General features: G+C 43.4%; 1 protein-coding gene across 1 annotated transcript in view; it reads right to left on the bottom strand.

Annotated features, from left to right (window-relative positions):
• Positions 1-27,823, bottom strand: part of EGF (epidermal growth factor) — a 732,085-nt gene that overhangs the window by 504,937 nt on the left and 199,325 nt on the right. Inside the window, exons 2-4 of the mRNA XM_085635667.1 lie at positions 22,502-22,701; positions 20,368-20,549; positions 15,508-15,738 (exon numbers count right to left, since the gene is read on the bottom strand). Coding sequence (XP_085491793.1) covers positions 15,508-15,738; positions 20,368-20,549; positions 22,502-22,701 — 613 coding nt within the window. The remainder of the gene's footprint in view (positions 1-15,507; positions 15,739-20,367; positions 20,550-22,501; positions 22,702-27,823) is intronic.

The following is a 27,823-nucleotide window of genomic DNA, read 5'->3' as shown; positions in this document are numbered from 1 at the left end:
AAACAGCATACTAGCAAAGCACTGTGAACAATAACACAGCTAAGAGCAGCTAACACAAGAGCCATGGGGGCATAGAAGAGAAAGCCGCAGAGAAATCTGGAGGTCATCATTGTCAATTTGGATGCAACAGTGGGGTCGACACTTTTACCATTTCTGTCTCTTTTTAATAAAGGAATTGCCCACTTCATTATCTCAGCACCTTCTCTGATACCCCGGGTCTGGGACAGAATGGTAGAAGGGCACTTGTTTGGTAAACCTTTCCGGCAGCTATGCACTAGCCATTGATGTTCACACTCCCACTGCCCCCCCTCTTCTAAGCGAGACGAGCCTTCTCTATATGCAGTTGATGGAGCCCTTATATTAGAGGTGGTGGGGAATGGGATATGAATAGTGACCCCAGGCAATTTTATTTTGTATGCTAGAGGACTTGCAACAGGTGAATAGGGAGCTAGAAGACCTTACTATGCATTCACCACACTTTAGTACCTGTGATACTGCTCTCCAGCCACATATAAGGAGTAAGGAACCTGTTGACAGTACACACCTATGGGCAGGTTGGGCAACAATAATCATCTAATGTAGAGGTTCCTCCCTGAGAATAATGGTGGCCCAGACTAAATAACACTGAGAGGCCAGCAAAGGCAGCAGCTCCAAGGAAAGCACTAGCACTGCTTCCTGATGTCTACCTATATACCAAGCCTCACAGCTGTTTCCAACTTGGAGCAGGGCATTTAGTAGGCAAGTTCTTAGACCCAAGGAGCTACCTCTGTTGTCCTTCTGCCTCTCTGTTCTCTTATAGTCAGTCCACTGTTCCCAGCCCACTGGCTTCATTGTAATTAGGGCTCTGATCAGCAGTCAGTAAAAGGACCAATAGCTGACACACCACCTGACCAGGCTTTGGACTAAGCTAGGAAGGTGGATCTCCAAGGTTTGGCAGGAGTGTACAGCCCAGGAATAATGCGTGCACCCTTCACTAGAGTATGACGGGTGCAGGAATAAAGCTTATACAAGTGCACAGTACTCCAGTGCCTTGTCGAAGGAGTATGAAATGTTTTCTACTTCAAAACTATTGCAAGGTTTGTGAGCGAAACCGGGTATTTTAAAGAGGTAAGCCATAGGCCTATTGGTGCATTTATCAAGCCATTGATCCACCAATCCTAGCCATGTAGCGCTTACAAAATATAGGGTGTACTATTTTGGGCCTAGTTGGCTCAGCTTCTGCTCTTCTCGACTTCTTGTTATGTATCTCATCTTCTTGCTCTGCTAAATCAACAGCAGGGTCTTAGGAGGAAGTATGAGGAACCATGCTCTCCGGCACCCTTGGCATGTTGCCGTTGAATCAAGTTATCTGCCATCTGGTGTTATTAACACCTGGCCCAGATTGACAAAGTTGTCATGCAACACTGCTCAGCAACCAATGTTGCTGGACTACAATGTGTGAGAGGAAGACAGCAGCACAGCACTATACCTGTGAAGATATGACACTGTCCTGCTCTTTCCCTAGTGCTAGCTTACAATCAGGCTGCCTGGGCCATGCACACACCTTTGTGCCATAGTGCAAACCTATATGCAGCATGTTGAATATAGGTTGTGTATTGGAAGGGTGCCTTTCCAGTGCACAATAATATGCCTAGACAAAAATTCACAACTTCTTACAGTTTAAATGTGTGCAGCACACATGCAAGTCAGAAAAAGTAGAAAACATAAAAATATTTCTCCTTGTAACGTCTGCCCCAAAAAGGTGGTACTGTTTTATGTAAAACTGATTCTACTGTTGTAACTACTTAGGGTTTTCTGTCAATGCACATATGTGGGTGCATGGAATGCTCATGTATAACTCATGGAAAACTCTCTTACTGAAAAGTAATGAAAAGCAGCTCAAAGCAAGTGGTTGGTTCCAGTGGCACAGTAAGCACAGGATCCAAGTCTGGGCCTGCCCTTGGCCACTTAGACACACTTAGACACATTAAACACAAAAAATTTGAAGGGAGGAATATATGCAATAAGTCTAACCATTGGCAAAACAAGCTACATCTGACAGAAAAGGCCCAATCAGGCAGAAACCAGTCTTGGGTTGCTTGTGTTCCGATTCAAGGAGGACCTGGCATGGCAGTTCAGGCTGGACTGTTTCCACTGCAGAAGAACCAAGACTGATCTGCATATGGCTGGGTTTTATATGAGATGGGCGAAAGAAGAATATGTTGGGATGCCACCCCATATGATTGCCAGTGGTTAGACTTATTGCAAGTATGCTCCCACTACTTTTTGTGTGTTTTATTAATATGTCAGCACATTAAGATCAGGTCTATTGGCTTTGCCATTGCTTGGTTAGTCCATGTGGTATTCCAGAAAAATAAGTGTGTGTACTATTCATTGTCTGCTAATGCTGTAGAATAGGTTATACTCAGGGCCACTGGAAAAATGCAATTGTGCGGTGGCTGTGTTTTTCGCACAATTATAGACTTTCCATAGTTGCCACATAATCCACCAACTGCTGCTTAATCTGCAGGTTCAAAAGTTACAAAAAGTGTACCACACATATTGCAGCGCAGTGGAAGTCCCTATGCACAGCTTGACTGGTCATCTTTTTGTTGCTTATTGCTATATTTTAGTGTTAAACTGGAACTAGTGAGGTGCAACAAATGCCCAGACACCATTAACAAGTGTAGAATGACAAAATAGTGATGTAATACAATCATAAAATGTGCCATATTATGCCACATAATTAGCTATTTCTTGCTCCATAATTTATTCAACCTTGTCGTATAATTTGACTCTCTCCTGCCGCATAATTCCAGTGGCTCTGTTTATACTAAATCTTGAGCTATGGCTAAAGGACAAAAAAAAGCTGCAGAACCAATACAACTTTTATGCTCCTAGCACTGTGGAGTACAGGAGGCACAGGTGATTAGTCGCATCACAGACACTTCCATGCTAGGTTCAATCAAACTAATAGTTACAAATGCCTGGAGCCCTCCACAGTTGCCACATTGGAGTTACACCAATAATGTTTACCATACTTCCAAAGCGGCAGTTGCACAGGACTTTGCTTCTCTGAGCCAGTGAACTAGTCCTTGTCCAAGCTCTAAAACATGGCACCAGTGTAATCAGCATTCCTCATACACAATTTCCATCTTTAGAGAGGAGTGACTGAACTGGGGAGGGGGTGGCGCACGGGGGATATGCTGGCTTAGTTGCCGAATGCTGATTAGAGAGAAATACAGTATTCTGGTTGCAGAGCATGCCCACAGAAAGATCGTGGGCATACAGGCGGGCAAGAAATAATTCCCTCTACATGGCTGGGCTCTGACAGAGTATGGCACAGAGCTGCTCCCATGAGCCTTAATAAGATACATGGAATCAAACTCCAACTGTAACATGCATTGGCATAGCCAATAGGTCTCGCTTTTGGGACCTTATAAGTATTTAGTTATGCAGCACAATATCCTTGGTGCAACAACATTAACTGTTGCACGGTTAAACACTTATAAGGTCCCAAAGACGAGACCTATTGGCTATGCCAATGCTTGTTTCCTTTTGGTGTGGGGTGAGGCAATACAGACAATGGGAGGGGGAAGATCGGAAGGAACACAGACAACACGAGGGTGGGAGGGAAGCAACATGGGGAAGGTCAACGCAACATGGGAAAGACCGATGCAACACAGGGAAGGAAGGAAGAAAGAAAGAAAATAGTACCTCAATCACAGCGTGAGCAAAAGTTGGATACTAATCAAAATTAATCAATCAGATCTTGGTCCATGCTCCAAATGAAAGAACAGGAAGTGAAATAAGCACGCGCTGGCCAATCAGGAGGCAGCAGTTAAGAGTGGCAATGAAGATACCAGGTGAGTGGGTGTCCCCCAAAAGTATTACAAGATATAGACTGAATGGAGCAATTACAGGGTAATCATTATTCCTCTGCAGAATCCCAAGCAATGGCAAAAGGTGGAGGATGTGAGCACAGGGGTCTTTCAATGAGAGGTTGTGGGGGGATAATAGGACATATGTACATATACAAACATGATTTCTGAATTTTCACTTCTACTCATCACTTATCATTGGTTATTGATATTATACATGTCAAATTTGAGGATGCTGATTGAATTACACCTCAGGAGTCTTGGTTTAGGTTATAAACTCAATAAAAAGTTCCTTAAGAAAATGTGCCACTGAACGGTAAGAAATTTGAGAGCTCCAAACACCTTTTAGTAATCAAAATGTCTTACAAGTGACAGCGCATACACTCTCTGGTGAGAACTAAAAAGGACAGAGCAAAGCACCACTAGTTGCCTACAGTATTCAGCAGCAGTAACCCCAGTAGAGTGGCAGAGGAAAAGAAGTACTCAGTGTTCGAGTTATTCTGTAATTTATGCGAAAAAAGAAAAAAAACGTTTAGGAAAAAGAAGATTGGCGGGGAGGGTCTTCTACGGGCAGATAGTACGCTATGCTGGATTGAATGCGGAAGCCTGCTGTATAAAGTATAATGGACCGTAAAAGCACCACTTTTGCAAACATCCATGTTTTGCCTTTGCTGCTGTTAATTTTTAAATGTCATGAATGTAATACGATATTTGACATGCCTTGCCTGTACACACTGTATGATGAGCATGACGAGGAGGGAGTGGGAGGAGGGGGTCGGGAAGGGGAATCACGCCCGCGGCGCGAAAGTAAAACAAGTCAATGAAAGATTGCTATACTAAGATCAAAATAAAAAAAGATGGAGCTTATCATTTCAGAGTTGTGTCATATATAAATAAAATCAGCATTTTGGGGAAATAACGTTGTGCAAAAAGAACTGCGAGAATGGGTATGGGCTTTAAATTCTTTAGCTGAACTCCATCAACAATATATCACTGTTGTAGAGCCACTTCTAATCCAATCACCTCCTTGATTTCATCTTGGCTCATCTTTTGGTAGTGCAGACGGGAATCAAGACTTATCTCAAGGCAATGTCATCTCAGAGCCTATGCTGGGCAGTAGCATAGATCTCAAAAATTAGGTGCACCTGCTACTATAGTGATGAAAAAGTAGAAATATCTGGGCAGCAATTGCCTGTTTATCAAATAATTTACAGGCAATGAATGCTTTTGCAATCGTTCCCTGTGAAAAGACAATTAGGTATTTGAATTGTAAAAGAGGGGTTACTTCCTGCAAACAAAAAACAAAAAAAAACAATCGCATCAGCTGTGGGACACTCACTGAAATCTTGCGACATATTTGGCTACAACTCGATAAGTGATGTCATATATATCACAATGAGTCGAGGAATTAGGCATCAAGGATGGTGTGGGGTTTCGTTGTGCACTGGCAGGGCTTTGATTTGCAACTGAAGTTGTGGACGACACAGAACAATACTCGTGACTGGGGGTAGTCCCACTGATGATGTATAACAATGATTTTTTGCATTACATTATAAGATGCTTCATGTTTTTTCTATATTGATTGTTATTTTGAAGCATGCTCTGGGACCGAAGGTCCACAAAGATCTGTTGCCAATGCAATTAACCATTTTTATTAATTAAATTTAAGTTAAGTGTTACGAGAATAGATTTTCCATGGGCGGACTATGTGACTGAGTCGTGTGCGACAATAGAAAACAAGGCTTTCCGGAACTTCCTCTAATACAGTTAAAACAAGGGGTGGGGGTACAGTACAGCCTCTGTGTAGTTCCGCAGCGGCCATTGTGGCAGCTGGCATGGTGTGGGAATAGTCGCACTTAAACGGCGGAAGCAGGTCCAATGCGAACTCTCGGGAGTGCAGAGAGACTTGCTCTGTGTGGTAAATCATAAACGGTTAGTGGGGTGTAGCTCAGTGATAGAGCGCATGATTCAGAGGTCTGAGGCCCTGGGTTCAATCCCCCGCATTGCCAGGCTAAGCCTGGTTTTAAAATTATTGTACAGCGGGAGAGAGGCGGAGGGAGTTGTGAGCGCTGAAATAAAATAAAACAAGCTTTGGCCGCGCGCGTCTCAAAGTAAAAAAACAAACAAACAAGCTGCGAGATGCGCTCTGTGGTGGGGGAGAGGGAGGGGCATTGAAGCGAGGTGCGCACGCTCTTGGCCGAGCGAGAGGAAAGCCATATGGTGCCTCTGCTCATGCCTGTGCACGTGAACGCAGGCAGAATGCCAGCAAAAAGCGTGCGGTCGCACTTTTAAAAGCCCAGTGTACTAAATGTCTCGCCGTGCAGCACATGCGCTGGCTCAGGCAAGACCTAAAAAGGAAAAGAAGAATGATTGGCGCTTCTGCAAAGAACTTATATAGGTGATCCATGAATAGCAGAGATATACTTGCAGTGAAATGGAGAATAGGGTAATAATGGGATATGTTAGATAGATTTACTCTATAGGAATATAGACAGAAGATACTTAAAGTGGGGGACATACCCAGCTGACTTCTAGCCTGATGTTTGAAATGTAAAATTCTAACACCAGCGCCATAGCCCTAGAGGGAGAAGGGGTCAAGATGATATTGACTCAAGCATCAATAAATAAGGAGCTGCAACAATATTTAGTTGAATTAGACAAGTGCCCAGAGTAATGACAAGGTGCACACACTACAGACTTCCTCAATGGGATAAAAATTGGAGACTCAGTAGAGAGCAGATGGCGTAACTTGAGTAAGATCTCTCTAAAGAGGAGTTACTGGAGGCATTACAGATATTTTCAGAAATAAGGTGCTAGGAACCAGCGGACTCCAGCCTTAATTTTCTCAATTATACATGGGGATGTTTTCTGACCAGCTGCTGGAGGTTTTCCAAGAGGCCAAACGTTTGTGCAAGAAGGACTCATAGTAATGCTCCCTACACCAGATGGAGATTACACACAGTTGAGCTCTCACCGTCCATTGTCTATAATTAGGATAGGAAGGCGCTCTCCAAGGTTTTTAGAAATGGAGGGTTCTGTGTAAAGCATTTGTATACACACACACACACACACACACACACACACACACAGTAACAGTGAAAACACTACAAAAGGACTTCACACCAGTTTATAAAAATAGCCAAATATGTATCTGAATAAAACAAGACCAAAACGACAAATATCCAACATACACAAATCAAGATATCACTTTTGAAAGATTCAATCAAGTAGAACTTTTGGAAATCAGAAATAGCTCCAATTGGTTGCGGACAGACCCCTGGACAGTACCTTGAAAGCGTTGTGCAAAACAAAGGTGATACAGAACACAGGGGAGGTGAGGTGTCTCAGAATCCGGTGCGATGTCAGTTCCTTACTGTTGCAGGGTAGATGAGGCGTTGGTTGCTCACTACTGGGCAGGGGAGGTGATACGTCGGTTCCTTGCTGCTGCAGGGGAGGTAAAGTTGTGGTGGACAGTGCGGTGCCTCGGTACCCTACTGTGGAGCAGCGTTGATGTGGGGTCGAAGGTCAAGCTGTGTGGCATCAGCTCCACGGTTTTGAAGAAGCCCTGGTGTTAGCTGGGCCGGGACTGTGGTGCAAGTCAGAGCAATGCGTGTTGCTCTTTAAGAGTGGTGCCCTCGGCTCTGTTGCAGGCAGCAGCGTGCAGTCAATGCTGGAGCGCGGGCATCAGTGTAGTTGGGGCTGCAGTGTGGGTCGGGGCAGATCATCGTGCTCTTCACGACCAGTGCCCTTGGCTCCGGTGCAGGCAGCGGCCTTGAAGATGACATCAGAGTTGATAAGTTGCTGTCTTGGCAACAGAGGCTCCGGTGCAAATCGGGGCAGTGCGTTGTGCTCTTCACGAGCGGTACCCTCAACTCGGGTGCAGGCGCAAACCACTTGACTCCAAGTGCCCAGGAAATTGATTTGGCACCACTTGGGAAAACAGGGCCTTCAGAAGAAAAGCCCAAGTGCTATTGGGAAGAACAGGTGACATCTTTGATGGTCCTGAGACTTCTTAACAGGAGGCACGCTCAACTCAAGCCCTTGGAGAACCTTGGAAGCAGGATGTTGAAAGCAAAGTCCAGTCCTTTCATTCCTAGGACAGAAGCAGCAAAGCAGCAGGCCAACATGGCAAAGCACACAGCAAAGTGGCAGTCCCTCCTGACAGCTATCAAGCTCCTCTTCCTGGCAGAATATCCTCAACGTTGAAGTGTTCTGAGGATATGTGGTCACAGGTCCAGTGCTTATACCCATTTTTGTCTTTTAAGTAGGCAAACTTCAAAGGACAGTCTTTGTAGTGCACCAGACCCTGCCTTTCCCTACCCTGGCTCCAGACACACCACAGAGGGGGTGGAGACGGCTTTATGTGAGGACTGGCACAGCCATATTCAGGTGTCAGTGTCAACTACTCCCACCACTCTAGCTCAGGACGCCCCATCAGCCTGGTAATGGGCCAGCAGGATATGCAGGGCACACCTCAGCTCCCTTTGTGGGACTGTCTAAAGTGAATGCACAAAAAGCCCAACTATCATCCTAACCCAAACATGTATTCAACCGACAGGCAGAGGAACAGAATGGTTAAAGTAAGATAATGCCACATTTCTAAAAGTGACATTTTCAGACCTGCAATTTAAAAACCAACTTTACTAAAAGATGTATTTTTAAATTGTGAGCCTGGAGACACCAACCTCCAATTTTGTATCAGCTCCCAATTGGAAGATACACTTGTAAGATGTTACAAGGCAGCTCAAATGCTTAACCTATGGGAGAGATAGACCTTGCTGTAGTGAAAAACTAAATTAGCAGTATTTGCCTACCAGGACATTTTAATCACAGCCGTACATGTCCTACCTTTTAAATTTACTGCACCCTGCCCACGGGGCTCCCTTGGGCTTACCTTAGGGATGCCTTACATGTAATAAAATGTAAGGTTTGTGCCTGATGAGTGGGTGCACTTGCCAGGTCGAAATGGCAGTTTAAAACTCCACACAGAGACCCTGCAGAGGCAGGTCTGCGATATGTTTGCAACGCTACTCATCTGAGTGGCACAGTCAGTGCTGCAAGCCCACTAGTAGCATTTGATTTACAGGCCCTGGGCGCTCACAGTTCACTGTACTAGGGACTTACTAGTAAATCAAATATGCCAGTCATGGAGAAGCCAATTACCATTACATTTTACACAGAGAGCACTTGCACTTTAGCACTGGTCAGCAGTGGTAAAGTGCCTAGAGTCCTAAAACCAGCAAACACGAAAAGCAGCACACAGTCAAGAACAGGAGGTCAGAAGCAAAAATACAGGGGAAATCATGCAAAAGATGCCAGTAATGGCCAATATATTGTGGGGAGTGATTGTTGGTGCATGACGACCCATACGGCTTTATTCCTACGAGAAGTCTCCTCGTGAATATTAGAAGGCTCACTCATGTCATGCATACTGTGCAGGGCTTAAATATTGAAGGAGTATTGGTTGCCTTGGATATCAAAAAGTCTTTTTCTACTATAGACTGGAAATATTTGTGGGCGTTACTAGCAAGGATAGGATTTAGTCCTGATTTTCTGAGCTGCGTCTCCTTGTTATATGCAGACCCCACTACTCGTGTCAGGTCCAGGAGGTACATATCAGATGGATAGTGTATTGGAAGGGGTACAAGGCAGAGCTGCCCCCTCTCCCCGCTCCTCTTTACCTTAGCGATGGAGCCATTGGCAGTACATATGCGTGGGGTGATGAGGCCTAGAGTATACAATAGAGTATACGACTACGATGCTCAACATCCTGTGATTTTGGGCAAATAACGTAATCTCCCATTGCCTAACAAAAAAAATGAATGTGTCCATCTGCAATGAAACTGGTGCTCATGTAAAGCGCTCTGATACCTGATGTCTCGGGTCTAGTTTGCGCTATATAAAACTCTAAAAATAAAATAAAATAAAATAAAAAAATTAATACACTTGGGAGACACAGAGCATCTCATATCATTGTAAGCAGAGGATGCCTTTGTGTATTTATAGCAGCCATTAATTTAAGTTCTGCAATATTGCTGGAGCTGCAGCAGTTTGGGAGTGTCTCCAGACTGCATTTTAATAGGGAGAGGTGTTAGACCTGGCATCCTTAGGTTGATCTTCCCCAGACTTTTTGCCTTTACCTCCTGTTTTTGCTGATTCATTTTTTTGGCCATAGGACTCGGAGAACTTTACCATTGCTAACTAGTGCTAAAGTGCTTGTGCTTCTATCCTAAACATGGTGATACCGGTGTATAATGGAATGGCATATTTGATTTAATAGTAAGTCCCTTGTAAAATGGCATAACATATACCCAAAGCCTGTAAGTCAAATGCTTCTAGTGGGCCTGCAGGGCTGATTGTGCCACCCACATAATTAGTTTCAAACCTGTCTCAGGTCTGCCACTGCAGGGTCTGTATGTGCAGTTTACTGCCACATAGACGTGGCCTTTAAAACAACTTGCCAAGCCTTAAACCCCTCTTTTATTACATTAAAGTCACCCATAAGGTAATTCTTGAGTAATCCTAAAGGCAGGGTGCCATGTAAATAAAAGGTAGGACGTGTATGTTAAATCCTAACTTGTCCTGGTAGTGACAAACACCCAAATTCATTTTTCACTACTGTGAGGCCTACCCCTCTCATAGACTAGCATTGTGAATTCCTTAATACATTTTAAGCTGTAATTCCTAAGCAGGGAGAAGTGGCTTTTTCATGATTCATATCTTTGCAATGGCAATGATAAATCCTCCTCACTGGTGAAGTTGGATTTAACATTACTGTTTTATAAAGTCCATTTTTAGAAAGTGAATGTTTTTCTGCACTTACTGCTCTGTGTGCCTGGCAGACATTCTCCAAAAAACATCTGGGGTGGATGAGGGCTACACTTTCGACATTCCTTTTATAGAGTCACAACACAGGATGTATAGGTGTGTCTGAGTACCCATCTACATACATCTGCATTCTGATGGCCTTACCTGGACAGTTTGGAAGGGAAGGGCTAAAACTTCTCTTGAAGAGGCAGTGTCCTGACCCCACACAAAGGACTGACTACCCCCCACAGCTTGCCTGTGGTCCATATCCGCCGATACATTTGATTTGTGTCTTATTCAATGGTCACCATTTGAATACATCCAATTATCCTTGGCTTGCTATGAAGCTGTTAGCTCTGCTTTGCTCCTGTCATTTGGCATTCGAAATTTTTCTAACTGCTTGAATTCTCACATCATTATATATATCCGTTGGAATTGCACTGCAGAACCCTTCGTGAATTTTATTGCCTGTAATGGACCTTTAGGCATTCCTTCCTTGACGAGTTTGACTACCTTGGCTCACTATTACTGAAGTTTTTTCAATGCTTGCTAACCTTGGTCGGACCTTACGTATTCATCCATCGCATTGTACGATTATCAAACCAGATTAAAGATATTGTGGCTCTCCTGATGAATACGCTTTACTAGCGTCGAAACGCGCGTTGAGAACATCTCGGCTTCAGCCACTCCTGTTTACATTTTTGTATCTGTACTTTGTTATTTTGTGGATTACATATGTGATTTGGTTCATGTTTTGCAATGTATTGTCTATTTTATGTGACATTTGTTGAACTGTATCCTTAATTGTATAATTGTCCGTTATCAATTTATTCTCATCACTGTGTAATTCGTACATAATAAATTTCATATATATTTTTTTAATATCATGCATGTTGTGTCTCCTTCTACTATAATAATGTCTTTTCATTGCATCATATAGTTGTTTGTATCTAGACTGCCTAGGTGTTTAAGTTTATAATGTTATTTACCCTGCCCTAGGAGTTTTGTAAGTCCATGCAGGGGGTCCTTATTTCTAGCATTAATTACCCCCCACAGATAGCCTGGCAGACCGGACTGGGTTGAAAGGGATGTGTGTGCACTTTAGAGAGCTGCTTTTAGTCACCCTCACATCAAAGGCACTTTTGGGTATAAGTACTGGGTCTCTGACCCCCTAAAATAAGACACTACTGGACTTGTAACTGAATCCCTGACAGAAGAATTGCTGTGCTGTTTAATGGACTCAACTGGACTGCTGATCTAGGCGGCCAGCTTTTCGGTTTGTTGCCCTGCTGCCTGCTGCTCTCTGTTGAAGGAGAGCTGAACTCTGCCTTCAATCCAAGTGATCTCCAAGGGCTTGTTGGCTTGCCTCCTGTTGCTTGAGAATTAGAGATATCAAAGCCTTTCCCTTGCTCCGGTGCCTAGCTCGCTGGAAGTGGCTCAGATACTTGCAACAGGGATTTCAATGCATCTCCTGTCTCCGTGTAGCAGAACCAGCGCATCGCCTCCGTTGCAGGAGTAAAATTGGTGCATTACCTCGGAAACACTTCTTTACATTGCAGGGATCGACACAGCTTGGTGAGAACGACGCATCCCCTCAACTATGTGGCAGTATCCGGCGCATCACTCAACACTTCTCGACTCCCACACCCATCTTAGGAAGTGACGCATCACCTTCACTGTGTGGAGAAGATTAACACATCCTGTGCCTGAGGGACTGGACACTGATGCATCTCACTGAGTGCGCCCAGACTTGCTTCTAAGAGCTTTACTGCATTTATTCCTTTAAAATTCAATATCTCAACTTCTGTACATTAGATTCTTGTTGTATTGGTCTTGGTTTGTTCAGAATATATTTAACCTATGTGTGGATTTTTTTTGTGGTGTAGTCATTGTGTTACTTGTGTGTGTGCTGCACAAATACTTTACACATTGCCTCTTTAGATAAGCCTGACTGCTCTGTGGGAAGCTACCGGAGGGTGAGCACAGGTTATCTTTTAATGTGTTTCTAGATTATCCTGACTTGAGTGGTGGTTCCTGCCTGGCCTGGGTGCATACCTCAGCCAAACAGGAATTCCATTTCTAACAAGACGTCTTTAGTCTTTCCATTGGAGGACTGGAAGGGCAACCTTTAGAAATCCTACATGGGGTAGGACTGAGGTTGGAAAGAGAGAAATTATGGGTAGAGTGTTAACTGGTCTGAAGGCCTCTGTTGTGTTTTGGAAGAAATTACCATTGGAGTTTGATGGAATGATCTCAGTAGCTAACGTAGTATTTCTATCCCACTGCCTATATTTCCCACATAATTCACAATGCCTGATACCCAAATCAATAAATAGCCTACTGAGTTCCTTGACATGTATTATCTAAAAACAATGGTTCCCTCAGAGAAAGCCAAAAGACGCTGTGCTCCGTAGGCAAAACAAAACTGTGTAAACAGTAAAAATAGCAATTATGCGTTTCAATTGAAATAACCATTTGCACAGACCTAAAACTAAAAATAATTTAGTATTTATATAACAGGTGCACCAGTGAATGGCACAGCGAGCAGTGACATAACTGAATGGTGTGTTTATGGTGATTGTACAGCAAAGGCAAATAAACAGCCATATAGATTAAGACCGTAATTCGTTTTAATGAAAAACAAAATTCAAAATTAGAGTACAGCTTGAGTGGTTGTCACTGAATGTACATGTTTTGGTGTCGATGTTTCAACCCCTTATAGTATTACTTCCTCTGGGTATTTCTCAGGGCTAGGTGGTAGCTCCTTTATACACAAATGAATAAGAGATTGTTGTAAGGACCACCAAAAATGGAGCCTAAATTAAGAATCTGTGCATGTATTAAACTCACTATGAACAATGAATGATCAGGTTAAAAAAAGGGGATTCAGACAATCCTTTGCATTGTCAGTATGTGATACTGTGTGCATGCTTATCAGACCGGATAAAAAGGTTTCTGTTTCACTTTACAAAATATATTGGCACTTGAAAGTTGATTTTAAACACCCACATGTCCCATGTCCAATGTACTAGGTATTTTCCTCCCTTTGGAATCGAGCATGGGGGATGCATTTTTCATCACACTCGGTATGTACAAAGTGCAATAAACAAACGTAAAATGTATAATGCTGATTTGTGCAGTTACAGCGGTCTCCACACATATCGGTAATTATTGTCCCACTCATAATGAGGGCATTAGAAGGGGAGAATGACGCTGCCCCTGCGTCAGATTTACGGGATGTTTTCACTCACAGACATAACATCTGGAAGCAGCTGTTCTCACAGTACTTTACAGTAGCTGGAGAAGTATGCCATTATTTCACGGTACCTCTACATTTAGAACATTTGTTCTTGCCACATACATGCAAAATGGCACTATGCATTGCACAGAAATAGACAACACTGAACTCTGCCCCAAAAGGCAGTCCGAGTTTCAAAAAACAGGAATTAAACTTTCTTCCTGTCAATTCAACACACAGGTTTATTATTTTTTCAAGTTCAATATTACTCCAAAAGGTACATTTTTAGGTCGAGCCTGGGCAGCGCATGCGCTACTCTGCAAGGCATGATGTATTCGAGTAAGGTCTTGAAATCCCGTACACACTCCGCCCATATTTTTCATTGGCTTGTGTCCTTGTCCTTTGTAAATGCTGGCTTCTGATTCACTAATAGGCTTGTTAGTCCCTCCTTAGTACTGTCTTGTCTTCATTTGTAACCTCCCATGAGGACTGACCCTTTTACTTCTGTTGTTACACCATATGTCTTATTTTAGTTTTAAGCACTTTTTTTCTTTAATGAGTTTCTCCTACTGCAGGCACGACATGCTTTCCTACAACATTCAGCACGCCATACAGCCTTCACTTTCCAAGCAGCCCAGGACAATGACGGACGCTTCTTTGAAATGAAATAGGTCTTGTATTTACAAGTGTTTGAGCTATTGGCACCATAAATGACAATGCCTTTTAATTAAGTGTTAGTTATCAAAACAGATAAATAAAAGGCATTGTCATTTACAATGCCAATAGCTTAAACTCTCGCAAATGCAAGACTTATTGCATTGCAAATGCTTGTTACAAATGGTCCCACGTACAAGAAAGTTTTTCTCTTGATGGTTGATAGTTTGGCTCCTATGTTGTTTTGTCTGTCTGTACTGTGGAAGGCATAAATCAGTGTTCAGTGACCAGCAGTGTTAACAATCTAATTGTAGGGTGCAAAGATAAACATTTTGTTGGAATCCCAGGTAAGGTTTTTACGGCCTCCCAGGTGAGGGTTTAATCATCATTTGTGATTTTTTGATAAATAAATGTACACACTTCTAAGTGGTGATCCACACAGTTAGGCTTCTCCGGTCATAAATCACAATGATAATTTATACTAATTGAGCACAACAATATTTATGTGGAAAGGTTGCATGATGGAACCACATACGCCTAAACTATGTGTGGCTTAACAATGCAGTCACTAGCACGACTGCGTCATTACCATGCATTCCTTTAGCACACAAGTCGTTACAACGACTTGCCTTAGGGGGCTCTAGACTTTGGAATAGTGTAAATTACTATTCCAACTTCAGTCAGTGTATCAGTAGAGAATGTGTTGGACTTAAATTTAACACCAGTCCAACAACGCGTTTCATAAAGCAAGTTGTTGTAACAACTACGGGAATGCGTGGTAACGTCGCAGTTGTGCTAGTGACTGCATTGTAAAGGCACTGCATGGTAAAGGATATTTCCCATGTGGAAACTTTCAGAATGTTACCGACTGCCATCCCTAGTGAAAGGATGACTTCTCACACTACCATACAGTACATTTTGTTTAATTTCTGATGACATAAAACTTACTGTCCAGAATGCGGTATCATGTGCAAAAAGCTTCCATTGTAATTACACGATCCAATCCTTGGCACCTGCTCTTCATGACTAAACTGCGTCCAGTAAATCCGCTGGTCAATGAAGTCCATGGCGAGCGCGTTCACTTGCTGTGTGGTCCTGTAGAGTGACCTCATGCTGCTTCCATCCAGATTCACTCTGTTCACAGCCGAGATGGCGCTCTCTGATGACCAAAAGATGAACCTAATGAAAGACAACACAGTCTTGTAACAATATAGAGTCTCTATTCTAAAGCAGACAATTGGAATCACAAACCACTGATCTGATACCAACTCTCTAAGGTGGGTGGTAACTAATTTGTAAGTCGAAGCTGCGCCGTGTGGAAGCCTACGTATTGTAAATGTGTGTGTTTATCATACGGAGGTTGGGAGACACTGACATTGGGGATCACTGCATTCTCCACAATATCATACACTGAACCCCAGTTTTATTTTTAAAAGCGGCTCTTGTCCTTTGGAGGGGCATATGCTTCTTTGAGAAGTAAATGTGGGCATACAATGTCTGCAAATGCAGGCATACACGTTTGCTGTCCTCCGCCGACCTCCATTGCTGCATACGAAGACATTTGTAGGAAGTCACAATAATAATTCCTGCCTCATTCATATTAAAACTGTAAACACAATGTAACATTAGGTGATTGATGAATTCAAATACATCTTTACTTCTACATGAGGGACATCATACTTAATACATATGGCCTCATAATTATTTCAGTAGTATTTGAAAACCTTTTTTTTTTTACTTTTTGCAAAACAATAAGTACGATGCAAGAAAAGAGAATCCACATTAAAATCACAGAATAAGATACAACAAAACGTGGTTTTGTCCTCTACACTTTCAATGAGAGCCGAATCATTGATAATTGAAGCATCAATAGATGAAAATCGAGGCATCTGATAGACTACCCTTTCAATGAACCACAATGCATTTGATACACCACCCGTCCAATGAACCACAACTGATACGAATAACTGAGACAAACATTCTATCGTGCTTTCAAGAACTCACCATACATTTGTCCTGAGGAGAACCTGTAATAGACATCTAGGGTTCAGAACGCGTAGACCAACCAGGACCAATGGGGGATTCTACTCCAACGAGTACCAATATGGATGTTTAAAATAGTTTTTTCTACAAGTAACTTGTTACAAGCCCATATTTTATACATCTGGACCCCCCCCCAATATGTCCCAGTACCAAGAGCGTTCCCTGTGATTAGAGGGCTTTGGTCACATAAATGTAGGATTGGTGATGACTGTATTTTAGCAAGTCTAAGCAATTATTTGTATTTAAATGTTTTTGGTTTTAGCACTTTTAAAAAAAACACTTTATGGTTTTTCACAAATTATTCACTGTATATTCATTGAATGAATGTGGATTCTCTTTTGTTGCATCATACTAGTTGTTTTGCAAAAGGTTTTTAAAATATTACTGAAATAATTCTGAGGCCATGTTTATTAAGTCCCTCATGATGTCCCTCATGCATAAGTAAAGATGTATTTGCATTCAACAAACACCTGATGTTACATTGTGTTGACAGTTGTCTACGGGCCAAGGTGGTTGTATTTAAGGGCCATAACCCCAAATGTTAAATGTCATTTATATTAAAAGGCATATGTTTCCATTTAATATAAATAAGGCAGGAGGTTTTGTGACTCCCAGTAAATGGCCATTTTGTGATGCGACTGGTACATCCGTCACAACATAAAATGGCGACCACAAAACATGAATGCCAGAAGGACCACTGTAAATGAGGCAGGCCTTCTGATGTACATTGACCAACTGACACGTGACCTAGTGGGGGCAACTGAGGATCTGCCCTCAGAAACATATCATTTCTTCTTACTCTAAACAGATGCTAGGTACCACAAATTTGGCAGATGGGGCATCTGCCTATTTTAGGGGGATTCCACACATACGCCAAATTCTAAAACACCCTCTAAATGCCTAAAAAAATCAAGAATCACACACTGCTGACCGAGTGCCATCCTTCAGTCTTATTGCAGTAATTCTGATAAAGAGGTAGCTCACATGATTTATAACGCTGACTGAAGGAAGATGGGTAAACTAGACATGTTACAAAGAAAGACGCCCTCCAGATAGCAAGGTCACACATTTACTCCATTTCTCAATGCATCTTAGGGGGATATCTGCCCTTCCAAGGCATAAAAGGCACCAGCACCAAATTATGTGGGTGGGACAAATTTCCCTTTGCCTCACTGTAGTCTGCTGCCAGTGCCCATCATGGAAGTCATGGCTGGCTAAAGACCCTAGGGGCACACTGCTCATGTGTGCTCCCATCCTCTTCTGTACCAGATGACACGAGAATCAATCTCACCCCCTAGTGGTACAGCTAAACTTGTTTTGGATGTTGGTAGGGGTTCATTACTCCCTAGTATGGATCTTCAGATGTTTTTGGAAACTGAGTGAAGTCCCATTTTTCCTTTGAACATCTTCAGAAGTCCTTTTCTTCACTTCTGTGCCCAGATTGGGACTGTTACAAACTAAATTGACTAACCTGCCTCCTGGTTTGCTCTAAGACAGGGGGCTCCAACCTTTTCTGTAGTGAGAGCTACTTCTGATCAGTGAAAATCATTGTGAGCTACTGAAGACCAAGCCACTCGCACAATGTTACCAGATAATCCCATGCCCAGGTTAATTGAATTTAAGCCTACTGTCCATAGAGCCTAAGTCTATGGTTTGAACAAAACACTTTGACTACAGGCACTATGATAGGGCCTCCATGTGTGTCAGTGAGGGAGCTGGTCTGTGGGGTTGTATGAACATGTGTGCATATGGATCGGATATATGTAGATGGATGGGTGAAAGAGAACCTGTGTGGTACAGGACATTACTTTCACCATATGTGGCACTGTTACATGTATAACACAAACATACAACCATTATTTTCTGTGAGAAATTTAAAGTGGATTTTTTTTCTTCAAAACATGTTAATAAAATAGAAACCTTTTCTGCACTTTAAATTTCTCCCACTTAAAAAACATGGCTTTCTTTTTCATTATGAATAGGACACCGAGTCTAGCAGCCACTGGGGAGCAAGATGCCTGTCATATGTAAATGCAACACTTTGAAATGGCAGAAGATTAAACTAAAGAGTTAATTTTATGTCTATGTGGATTCCATAAAACTCATCATTTAAATGTTATCCCATTTCAAAGTGTCACATTTACAAACAGCAGGCATCTTGCACCAAGTGGACACACTGCTATGTTTACAACAGAAAAATACAGCAATGTGTTTAAATAGGAAGAATTTAAAGTAAATGAATATGCTTAATAAAGTATTAGGATGTAATTTGCTTAATTGAAATATGAGGGACCCTGTCTTTCAACTAAAATTGTTTACTTTACTGTTAATTCAGAAATCTTTTCAAGTGTGCATCAGTGTAAGCCTACAGAAGAGCTATTTCTCTAACACATGCATCACAAGTTTTAAATGGTGCATAACAAGAATGTTATTTGGGTTGTTAAGCTGTTCCCACCCATAGGCAAGACTATGATAGTTGAATCAGGTAATTTGCTTGTACTAAATTCCATTTGAACAACAGCGGCCATCCGGCAGTGTATGCCTTGGCAGCCCAGAGTGACCTAGGCTTTTTAGACTTAAAGGGGTTTCTTTATTAGCCAATGTCATTAACACTAGTCAACTGCAAGAAATAACAGTGTGTGGTAGGACATGTTGGGGATCTGCAAATAGCCACCCATGAGAGATTTATATTGTAATTGTACATTTAAAATATGGCGTAAGAGGAATAAATACCAACTGAACAATACAAGTGGGAAACTGCAATAGCTACAGAGTTTAACTGTTTTAGTTATATTTAGGATGAATTCCTCTCATTGGGGTGGCAGTGTTCTACAGTTTTGGGTGCAATCAAGCAACTACGGACTTCTCCATTGAAAAATAAGACCATCGCTGCACCAGCAAGGACATAATCAACAAAGTAAGTAATTTCACAATTTTGTGATGTGGTACCCAGTTTGAACACAGCTATTAAGCTCCCTCTCTTCATATGTGTCTGCTGTGAAGGAAACCAACCAGTGATTCATTTGTAAAAAATATAACTGCCCGGGCCCTGGTCAGGAGGCCACTGAAGCTTGCACCACGCATTGAATGTTAAATGTTGTAGACTTGTAAAGCACACAGCTACCCCAGCAACGGGGCGTCCCGGCACTGTAGACCACTGGGGAACCCGTCCTGGCTATCCCTGTGAGATGGTCCCTTTCTGGGTATCTCCAAGGTGAAACCAGGCATCCCCGGCGTCTGTGGGGGGCCGTTGTAGAGATGAGGCAAGCTTAATGCCCAGAGTTGCCGAGTGGGTTCCTGGTTAGAGTAGGTACCGAGGCGAGAATTATCGAGTCCGTTTTGACCTTGGTCCACGACACTGCCTCGTCGGGAATTGAACCCTGGTCCCTGGCCGATTCTCTGCTTAAGGGTCTGCCGCCTCTAACCAGTGAGCCACACCTCTCCACACTTTACATTGTCACTGTCAGCGCTGCCAATGGCAGTACTAACACAAGTACTAATGGTCACACTGCTACAAGTATGACAATTTAGACTGTAATGCCCCCGAAGCTACAATAATGGATTGGGAGGTAGGTAGTAGTTGTTTACAATATATATTGAATTAGTAAACAACTGTTTTTGTGTTCATTTTTAAATTACGCAAACAGCGCCACCATGTGGCGGCTAACATAGGTGACAGTGTTGGCAATTAAGTGCCAGTGCTGAGAACCCTAAACTTCTGGCTCAAATTAAGCACTGAAGACAACAAAGAAAGACTTAGCTTACCTCTCTAAGGGGTCCACTGTCACCCCCGTTGGGTGCGCTAACCCATTCAGAAGGACTCTGGAATTCTCTCCATTCATGTTGGTTTGTTCAATAGTCCCTCTGAGACGGTTAGCCCAAATAATCACGTGATTTATCCAGTTCACTGCAAATCCTACCATCCCTGCTCCCACTGCATTTACCTTCTGTAAAATAAAACAAATGCATTATATAAAGTATCTTGGCTGGACAAGCATTGCTCTCTTTTCATCCAGTACCAGCTTTCGCTACCCAGTTTACTGAAGAGAAACAGACATCTTAAACTAAGTGTTCAGATTTCCACCCTCACTATATTTTAAAAGATATCTCTATCATAGCATTTCTTGAAAAATATGCTTTATTTTTATGTATATTATTGGTAGCCCTCCACTTAGTTTGCTATATGTTAAGATTTTGCTTTGGTTTGTTGGCAGTGTCAAGTCCTCCTTTCACTGCATACCTTATAATTGCATAAACACCACCCTTCCCCCACTGCACCTCTTTCACACACTACTGTACCACTGCAAAAACACTCCACCCTCCTCTGAACCTGAGGCTGCATATCAAACATAACTCAAGATGACATATGATAGCAGCTCACAAAATAACATGTATAACATGATGCTCTTCAACATTATACACATGCACACCCCCGATCCACAGGACAGACCTCAACCATACTGTTAATTTCTATAGAAGCAATTCCATTCCATAACATAATATACCATAACATAACACCTTACCACAACACATAGCAGACAGAACACTAACAACCAATAAACGTCAACACAATATGTCTTGCACAACTATACAGATACGCAAATGAACACAAATAACTGACCACAATCCACAACTAACTATAATCCTACCATCACCAACCACATATATCTTTGCCTGTCCCCACACCATGCTCCTTGAACAGAATAAACACTACTGGCAAAACACTCCTACATCAAACAAGAAAACGGAACCACACATTCAATGCCAACCAGGGGTAGGGTGGTCGATCTCAAATCTGGGGAACCGGTTCGAGTCTCGACAAGGATGCTCAACATCCTGTGATTCTGGACCAATCACTTAATCTCTCCGTGCCTAACAAAAATGAATGTGTTCTTGTGTAAGCAACTGGTGCTCATGTAAACCCCTCTGATACCGGATACATTTGGGTCAAGTTTGCGCTATATAAAACTCCGGAAAAAACACTCTCAACATCACAATTCATTAACACAAACCCATGCAAGACATCTTTACAGTGGCATCACAAAATAAGACACAAAGGGGGATAGTTTCAAGGAAGTGGCGGTGAGAGGCGTTAGCCTCCTTGGCTTAACGCTTCTCACCGCTACTTCGGAAACGCGAGGCTGCACCCTATTCTCAAGAATGGGGTGCAGCCTGGTGTTTCCCCCCTGCGTGCAGCACACATCAAAGTTACAAAAAGGCATTTTTTAAAAGGTTTGTTCATATACAGGAAGAGACACCTTCCTGTACATGAACAAACCATGGCATTTTGCTTTTTCCATGTGTGCTGCACAAGGCGGCACACATGGAAAAAGCAAAAACGAGGAGAAATAAAGCATTGCTCCTCGTTTCGCCAACTTAAGACCAGGATTTTTTGGTCTTAAGTTCGGCCCTGCCACCTATTATTGCCACCCTTGATAATAGGTGGCAGCATCGATCACAATGTGTGTTGCGGTGGAACGCCCACAGCAACACCCACTGCCCACCCCTTTCACGCAAAATTTAGAGTGAAAGGGGTCTTATTCACTCTCCTTATTTTTTGTCAAATTCTTATTATACTAATGGTGAATAATATTACATTATTCGCTATTAGCTTAATTTAAAAAATGGAGTACAAACTGCTGGACTATGACTTTCCCTGGCAGCTGAGGTAAGCAGTTTTGAGTGTGTTTATGTACGAGACAGTGTGTGGATGTGTGTGTATGTGCAGGCAGAGTATGTGTGAATGTGAGTATTGTTGTGTGTGTGAATACATGTGTATGTGTAAGCATGTGTATGTGTAAGGATATGAATGTGTGAGTGAAGGTGAAGGTCAAAGGGCTTGTGAAGTCACTTCCGCTACCCCAGGCATTTTGGTGAATTGACACCCATACATTAGTACCTCCTGTTTTGTGCCGTTCAGATAGGCTCGTCGCAGCTCTCCTTCCTCAGACTCCACCCAATAGATGCAGCCTTCCTTGTAGTGGAAATCGAGGATGGCTCCAGTGCCAACAACGTCTGCCAATTTCTGTTGATTGGTCCCTTCTTTGTCTATCCTAAAAATAGACTCCCCACGGCGGAAGATGAGGAATGGTTCTGGATCTGGAATATATCAAAAGTATTGAGGTCAAAGTTTTTATTACCATACTGTTCAGCGGGGATTTTACAGTGCAGTGGCAAACTAAAAACAAAGATCTAAACAAATGCTATGAACAAAATTAATAGGCCATTAGTCATTTCACAGAATCAAAATGTATTAAAGGGTTAATTAAAACCATTACATTAAACCACTTGTGTATATATTGGATAAAAATTCTCAATGAATAAAATCATCATTACAATCGTGTATATTTGTATGAGCCCCTTTACGAATATGACTCATTACATCGCATATTAATACAACGAGAATTGTATCCTCCTGAGGCGGAAGCCGGGAGTAAGCTAGTTGTTTTATAAATTTGAGTGTCACTGATTGCTGTATTTTAAATTGTTCCTACCTCATTCCTGGGCACTAATTAGGGCTTGAACTCGCCTCTGACAGGGATTTGTGGCGGTTCTTGGCACCGCTGCAGGACCTGCTTCACACACCTCGCACGCCATCACCGTCGATCCCTCAGGCCACGCCCTCTTAGTGTGGACACGCCCCCTACCGAGACAATCTAAAGGTCTCTGACTTTCAGAACCAGTCAGAGAATTGTATCCTCCTGAGGCGGAAGCCGGGAGTAAGCTAGTTGTTTTATAAATTTGAGTGTCACTGATTGCTGTATTTTAAATTGTTCCTACCTCATTCCTGGGCACTAATTATGGCTCGAACTCGCCTCTGACAGGGATTTGTGGCGGTTCTTGGCGCCGCTGCAGGACCTGCTTCACACACCTCGCACGCCATCACCGTCGATCCCTCAGGCCACGCCCCCTTAGTGTGGACACGCCCCCTACCGAGACTATCTAAAGGTCTCCGACTTCAGAACCAGTCAGAGAATTGTATCCTCCTGAGGCGGAAGCCGGGAGTAAGCTAGTTGTTTTATAAATTTGAGTGTCACTGATTGCTGTATTTTAAATTGTTCCTACCTCCTTCCTGGGCACTAATTAGGGCTCGAACTCGCCTCTGACAGGGATTTGTGGCGGTTCTTGGCGACGCTGCAGGACCTGCTTCACACACCTCGCACGCCATCACCGTCGATCCCTCAGGCCGCGCCCCCTTAGTGTGGACACACCCTCATTTACCCTCCCACCTCTCTCATAATCATGTGTATCTTCCGGTCGCGCAGCGGACGTGCGCAGCGGGCGCGCCGCCAGCGCGCCAAAGGCGCGCTAAAGGCAAGCCCGTCCGCGCCCGTCCGTGCCTCGCCCGTGCCCAGGGCCACCCCCCTGTACAAAAAATCATCTATTCAAGAGAAGCCCTACTCAAAATCAAACCAGACCCAACATCCTGCACTAGATCACTTGACCTGATTACCTGGTCTGGTTCCTGGACCTGCAGGTGCTGTAGTTACAGTCTGGGCCTCAAAGCAAGAAATCAGCCACCTATACAAGCCAGGGACCTACTATGCGGACTGATCAATGTCAGGTCTATGGGAAAGCACGCCGCACATATATTTGATCTTATAATGGAAAATAAGCTTGACTGCCTCTTTATGACGGAAACCTGGCTGACACCTAATAGTAACCCTGATATAACAAACTCCCTACCCCCAGGATACCTAATCTCCAGAGAGGATAGACCTACTCAGAGAGGTGGAGGTATTGCTATTGTTTATCGCGACACCCTGAATTGCCAAACCTTCCCCATACCAGGCCTCAAAGGGGCGGAAAATGTTGGCTTTGCGCTAAAAATACATGACTCTTTCACTTTTTCAGGGGCCCTGATTTATCGACCACCTGGCACACATACTGACTTCATGAATAGTATCGGTGAAGCTATAGGCAACTTAGCCCTCAAATCAGCCAATTTCACCATCCTGGGAGACGCCAACATACATCTAGACGCCCACTCAGATCAGGCTACAATCTGCTTCACCGATACTATGAATGTACTCGGCTTGAAAATCCTTACTACCTCCGCCACTCATAAGGCGGGACATATACTTGACTGCATTTGTTCCAATATCGAAGCACTCAAGGTAGATACCCCACAAATATTAACTTGGACAGATCATAGCTATATTCCGTTTGAATTCCCCGTAACATATCACTCTCGGACCAAGAAAACTAATGACCTCCCAGGGTCTGACTTGAAAGGACCCTGTTGGAAAGATCTGATAGGGCAACCTGACTTCCTGTTAGGAGCCGACACATCCAGACCGACTTTGTCAGGAGCCCCTGACAAAGACAGTCAGGCTTTTAGGGAATGGATCAATGCACTCATAAAAAGCCAGGAGTCCACCCTTCCCCGTTTGAGGACCAGGAGAAAACAGAGACCTATCGCCCCGTGGTTCACTCCTACTTTAAAAGAGGAACAAAGGAAAGTTAGGGCGCTTGAACGAAAGTGGCGACTCAACTATACAGAGTCTGACCAAGATTTGTATAAAATTGCCCGTCGCCAATACCATGGGTCGATTAAAACGGCCAAAAGGGATTACTACACGGAAGCCATTAATAATAGTAATAACAAACAAAAAGAAATCTTTAATATTGTTAATACATTTACTAACCCTAAAACTATGCAGAAAGACATCCCCCCCTCACAGAGTCTCTGCAATACTATTGCAGACTTCTTTGAGGGTAAAATTTTAACACTGACCAAAGACTTCTCGCAACCTCACAGCAATGAGGAAAATAAGGTCATTAACTCTGGACTAAAAACCAATACCTTTGCCTCCTTTCAACCGGTTAGCAAAGAAGAAACGCAGACAGAAATCCTCAAAATTACATCAGGATCTCCCTTTGATCCCTGCCCTCCGGTAGTGCTCCATTCACTAATAGAGATTGTTAATCCATTCATCAATAGTATCATAAATTCTTCACTCACCCAGGGTCTGGTCCCTGAGGAATGGAAACTCGCAGCAGTCAAACCCCTGCAAAAAAATATACTACCGGACCCCGCCACCCTCACAAACCTCCGTCCCATCTCCCTACTCCCAGCCTTCTGTAAACTTACGGAGAAAGCTGTTAATAAACAACTCACTGCCTTCATGGAAAGCAATAATATCTGGCATCCCAACCAAGCAGGTTTTAGATCCCAACATTCCACAGAGTCAGCTCTAATCTTTTTTTCTGAAACCCTCCGTGGAGCATTAGATCAGGGAAGGAAAGCAGTACTGGTTCTATTGGACCTGTCCGCGGCGTTTGATACAGTGTCCCATGCCATTCTGTTGGACCGTCTAGCCGCGGCAGGAATTGTTGGAACCGCACTGAGCTGGATAAAAAGCTTTCTTGGAAATAGGAGACAAGTGGTGGTCTTAGGACAGTACAGATCAGAAGAAAAGTTAGTAGGATCTGGAGTCCCTCAAGGCTCCTGTTTGAGTCCTACACTTTTCAACATATACATGGCCCCACTAATCACCCTTATCTCATCCTTTGGTATAGACACTATTGCATATGCAGATGATACGCAGCTGATTCTGATATTGGAGAATGACACTCGGGAAGCGGAGAGAAGGCTCCAAAGCTGCCTTACCGCCACGTTCAGATGGATGAACTCGAATCATCGCAAGTGCAACACCGGGAAAACTGAAATCCTTCCCTTTGGCAAAGATAATACCTTTAATCCCTCATTGTGGTGGCCTGAGGATGCCATTGCCCCTCCTAGCATTGCTTCCTCAGTCCTTAATCTAGGGATCAAATTTGACCCCTCCCTGAGCTTCAAACAACAAGCCACAGCCGTAGCAGGGACCTGTTTCAGAATTATTAAAGGGCTTAGGAAATTCTACGACCTAATTCCCTTCTCTGCAAGGAAAACGGTCGCAGTAGCCCTCATCACCTCCTGCATTGACTATTGCAATAGCCTATATGCAGGGACTAACAAAGAAGTCTGCCACAAATTACAAATGGTACAGCATGCAGCTGCCAGACTAGTGCTAGGGTGGAAAAAGAGGACCTCAGCTACGGCAGCAATGAACCTTTTACACTGGCTGCCCATCAATAAAAGAGTGCTCTTTAAAATTATATTGATCACCTTTAGGGCTTTCAATGGAAAGGGACCCAACTACATACTAAAAATGTTCAAACGTTATAACCCCACGCAATGCCTCAGGTCTCAAGCGGCCAATCTTCTTACCATTCCTAAGTTCAGACTCAAGACTAAAGGAGGCAAATCTCTGTCAGTACTAGGCTCCAGGGCCTGGAACCTCCTCCCTCCCTTTCTCCGTCAAATCCCCATAGAAGCAACCTTTAGAAAGGCCCTCAAAACCTGGATTTTTGCTCTCCCTGAATGGGAATGCAAAAATCTAGTCTAATTACCTTTCCTCCCCGCCTGGACCATTAGGATTTGAACCTTCTCTACAGCGCAAAGATGCTCCCTGGAGTGCAACCTGCGCTTTATAAAAACCCCATTACATTACATTACATTACAACGCGTGCCATTACAAGGCGGGTATTACTACGCAATGTCAATGACAACGAAATACAATTACATCGCAAACTTTTACCACAACTATACCTTTACCACGCATGTCATTACAACGCAAAGGCATGCGTGGTAAAGATATACTCATGGTAAACGTTTGAAAGGTAAGTGACTCTACTCTGCCCTACCCTAAACTCTAATTTAGTACCCCTGCATGACCCTCCCCCGACGTCCAGTCCTCTCTCTACATTTACACAACCCTGCACAACCCCCAACACTACCCTAAACCCTAAAACACTACCCTACACTACACAAACACCACAACACTACCCGAAAACACTACCCCCAGCACGACCCTCCCCATACCCCCAGCCCGGTCTCTACACTCAAACAATACCCTGCACGACCCCAACACTACACTAAGCCCTAAAACACTACCCTACACTACACAAACACCACAACACTACCCTAAACCCTAAAACACTACCCCCAGCATGGCCCTCCCCCACCCCCCAGTCCGGTCCCTACACTCAAACGCTACCCTGCACGACCCCCGACACCACACTGAACCCTAAAACACTACCCTACACTACCCAAACACCACAACACTACCCTAAACCCTAAAACACTACCCCCTGCACGACATTCCCCCTACCCCCAGTCCGGTCCCTACACTCAAACACTACCCTGCATGACCCCCTGACACTACACTAAACCCTA

Source organism: Triturus cristatus, chromosome 2_1, assembly GCF_964204655.1.
Source record: "Triturus cristatus chromosome 2_1, aTriCri1.1, whole genome shotgun sequence".
Classification (NCBI taxonomy): Eukaryota; Metazoa; Chordata; class Amphibia; order Caudata; family Salamandridae; genus Triturus; species Triturus cristatus.
The sequence above is the reverse complement of the archived record's forward strand: the minus strand, read 5'-3'. Positions and strand labels throughout refer to the sequence as shown.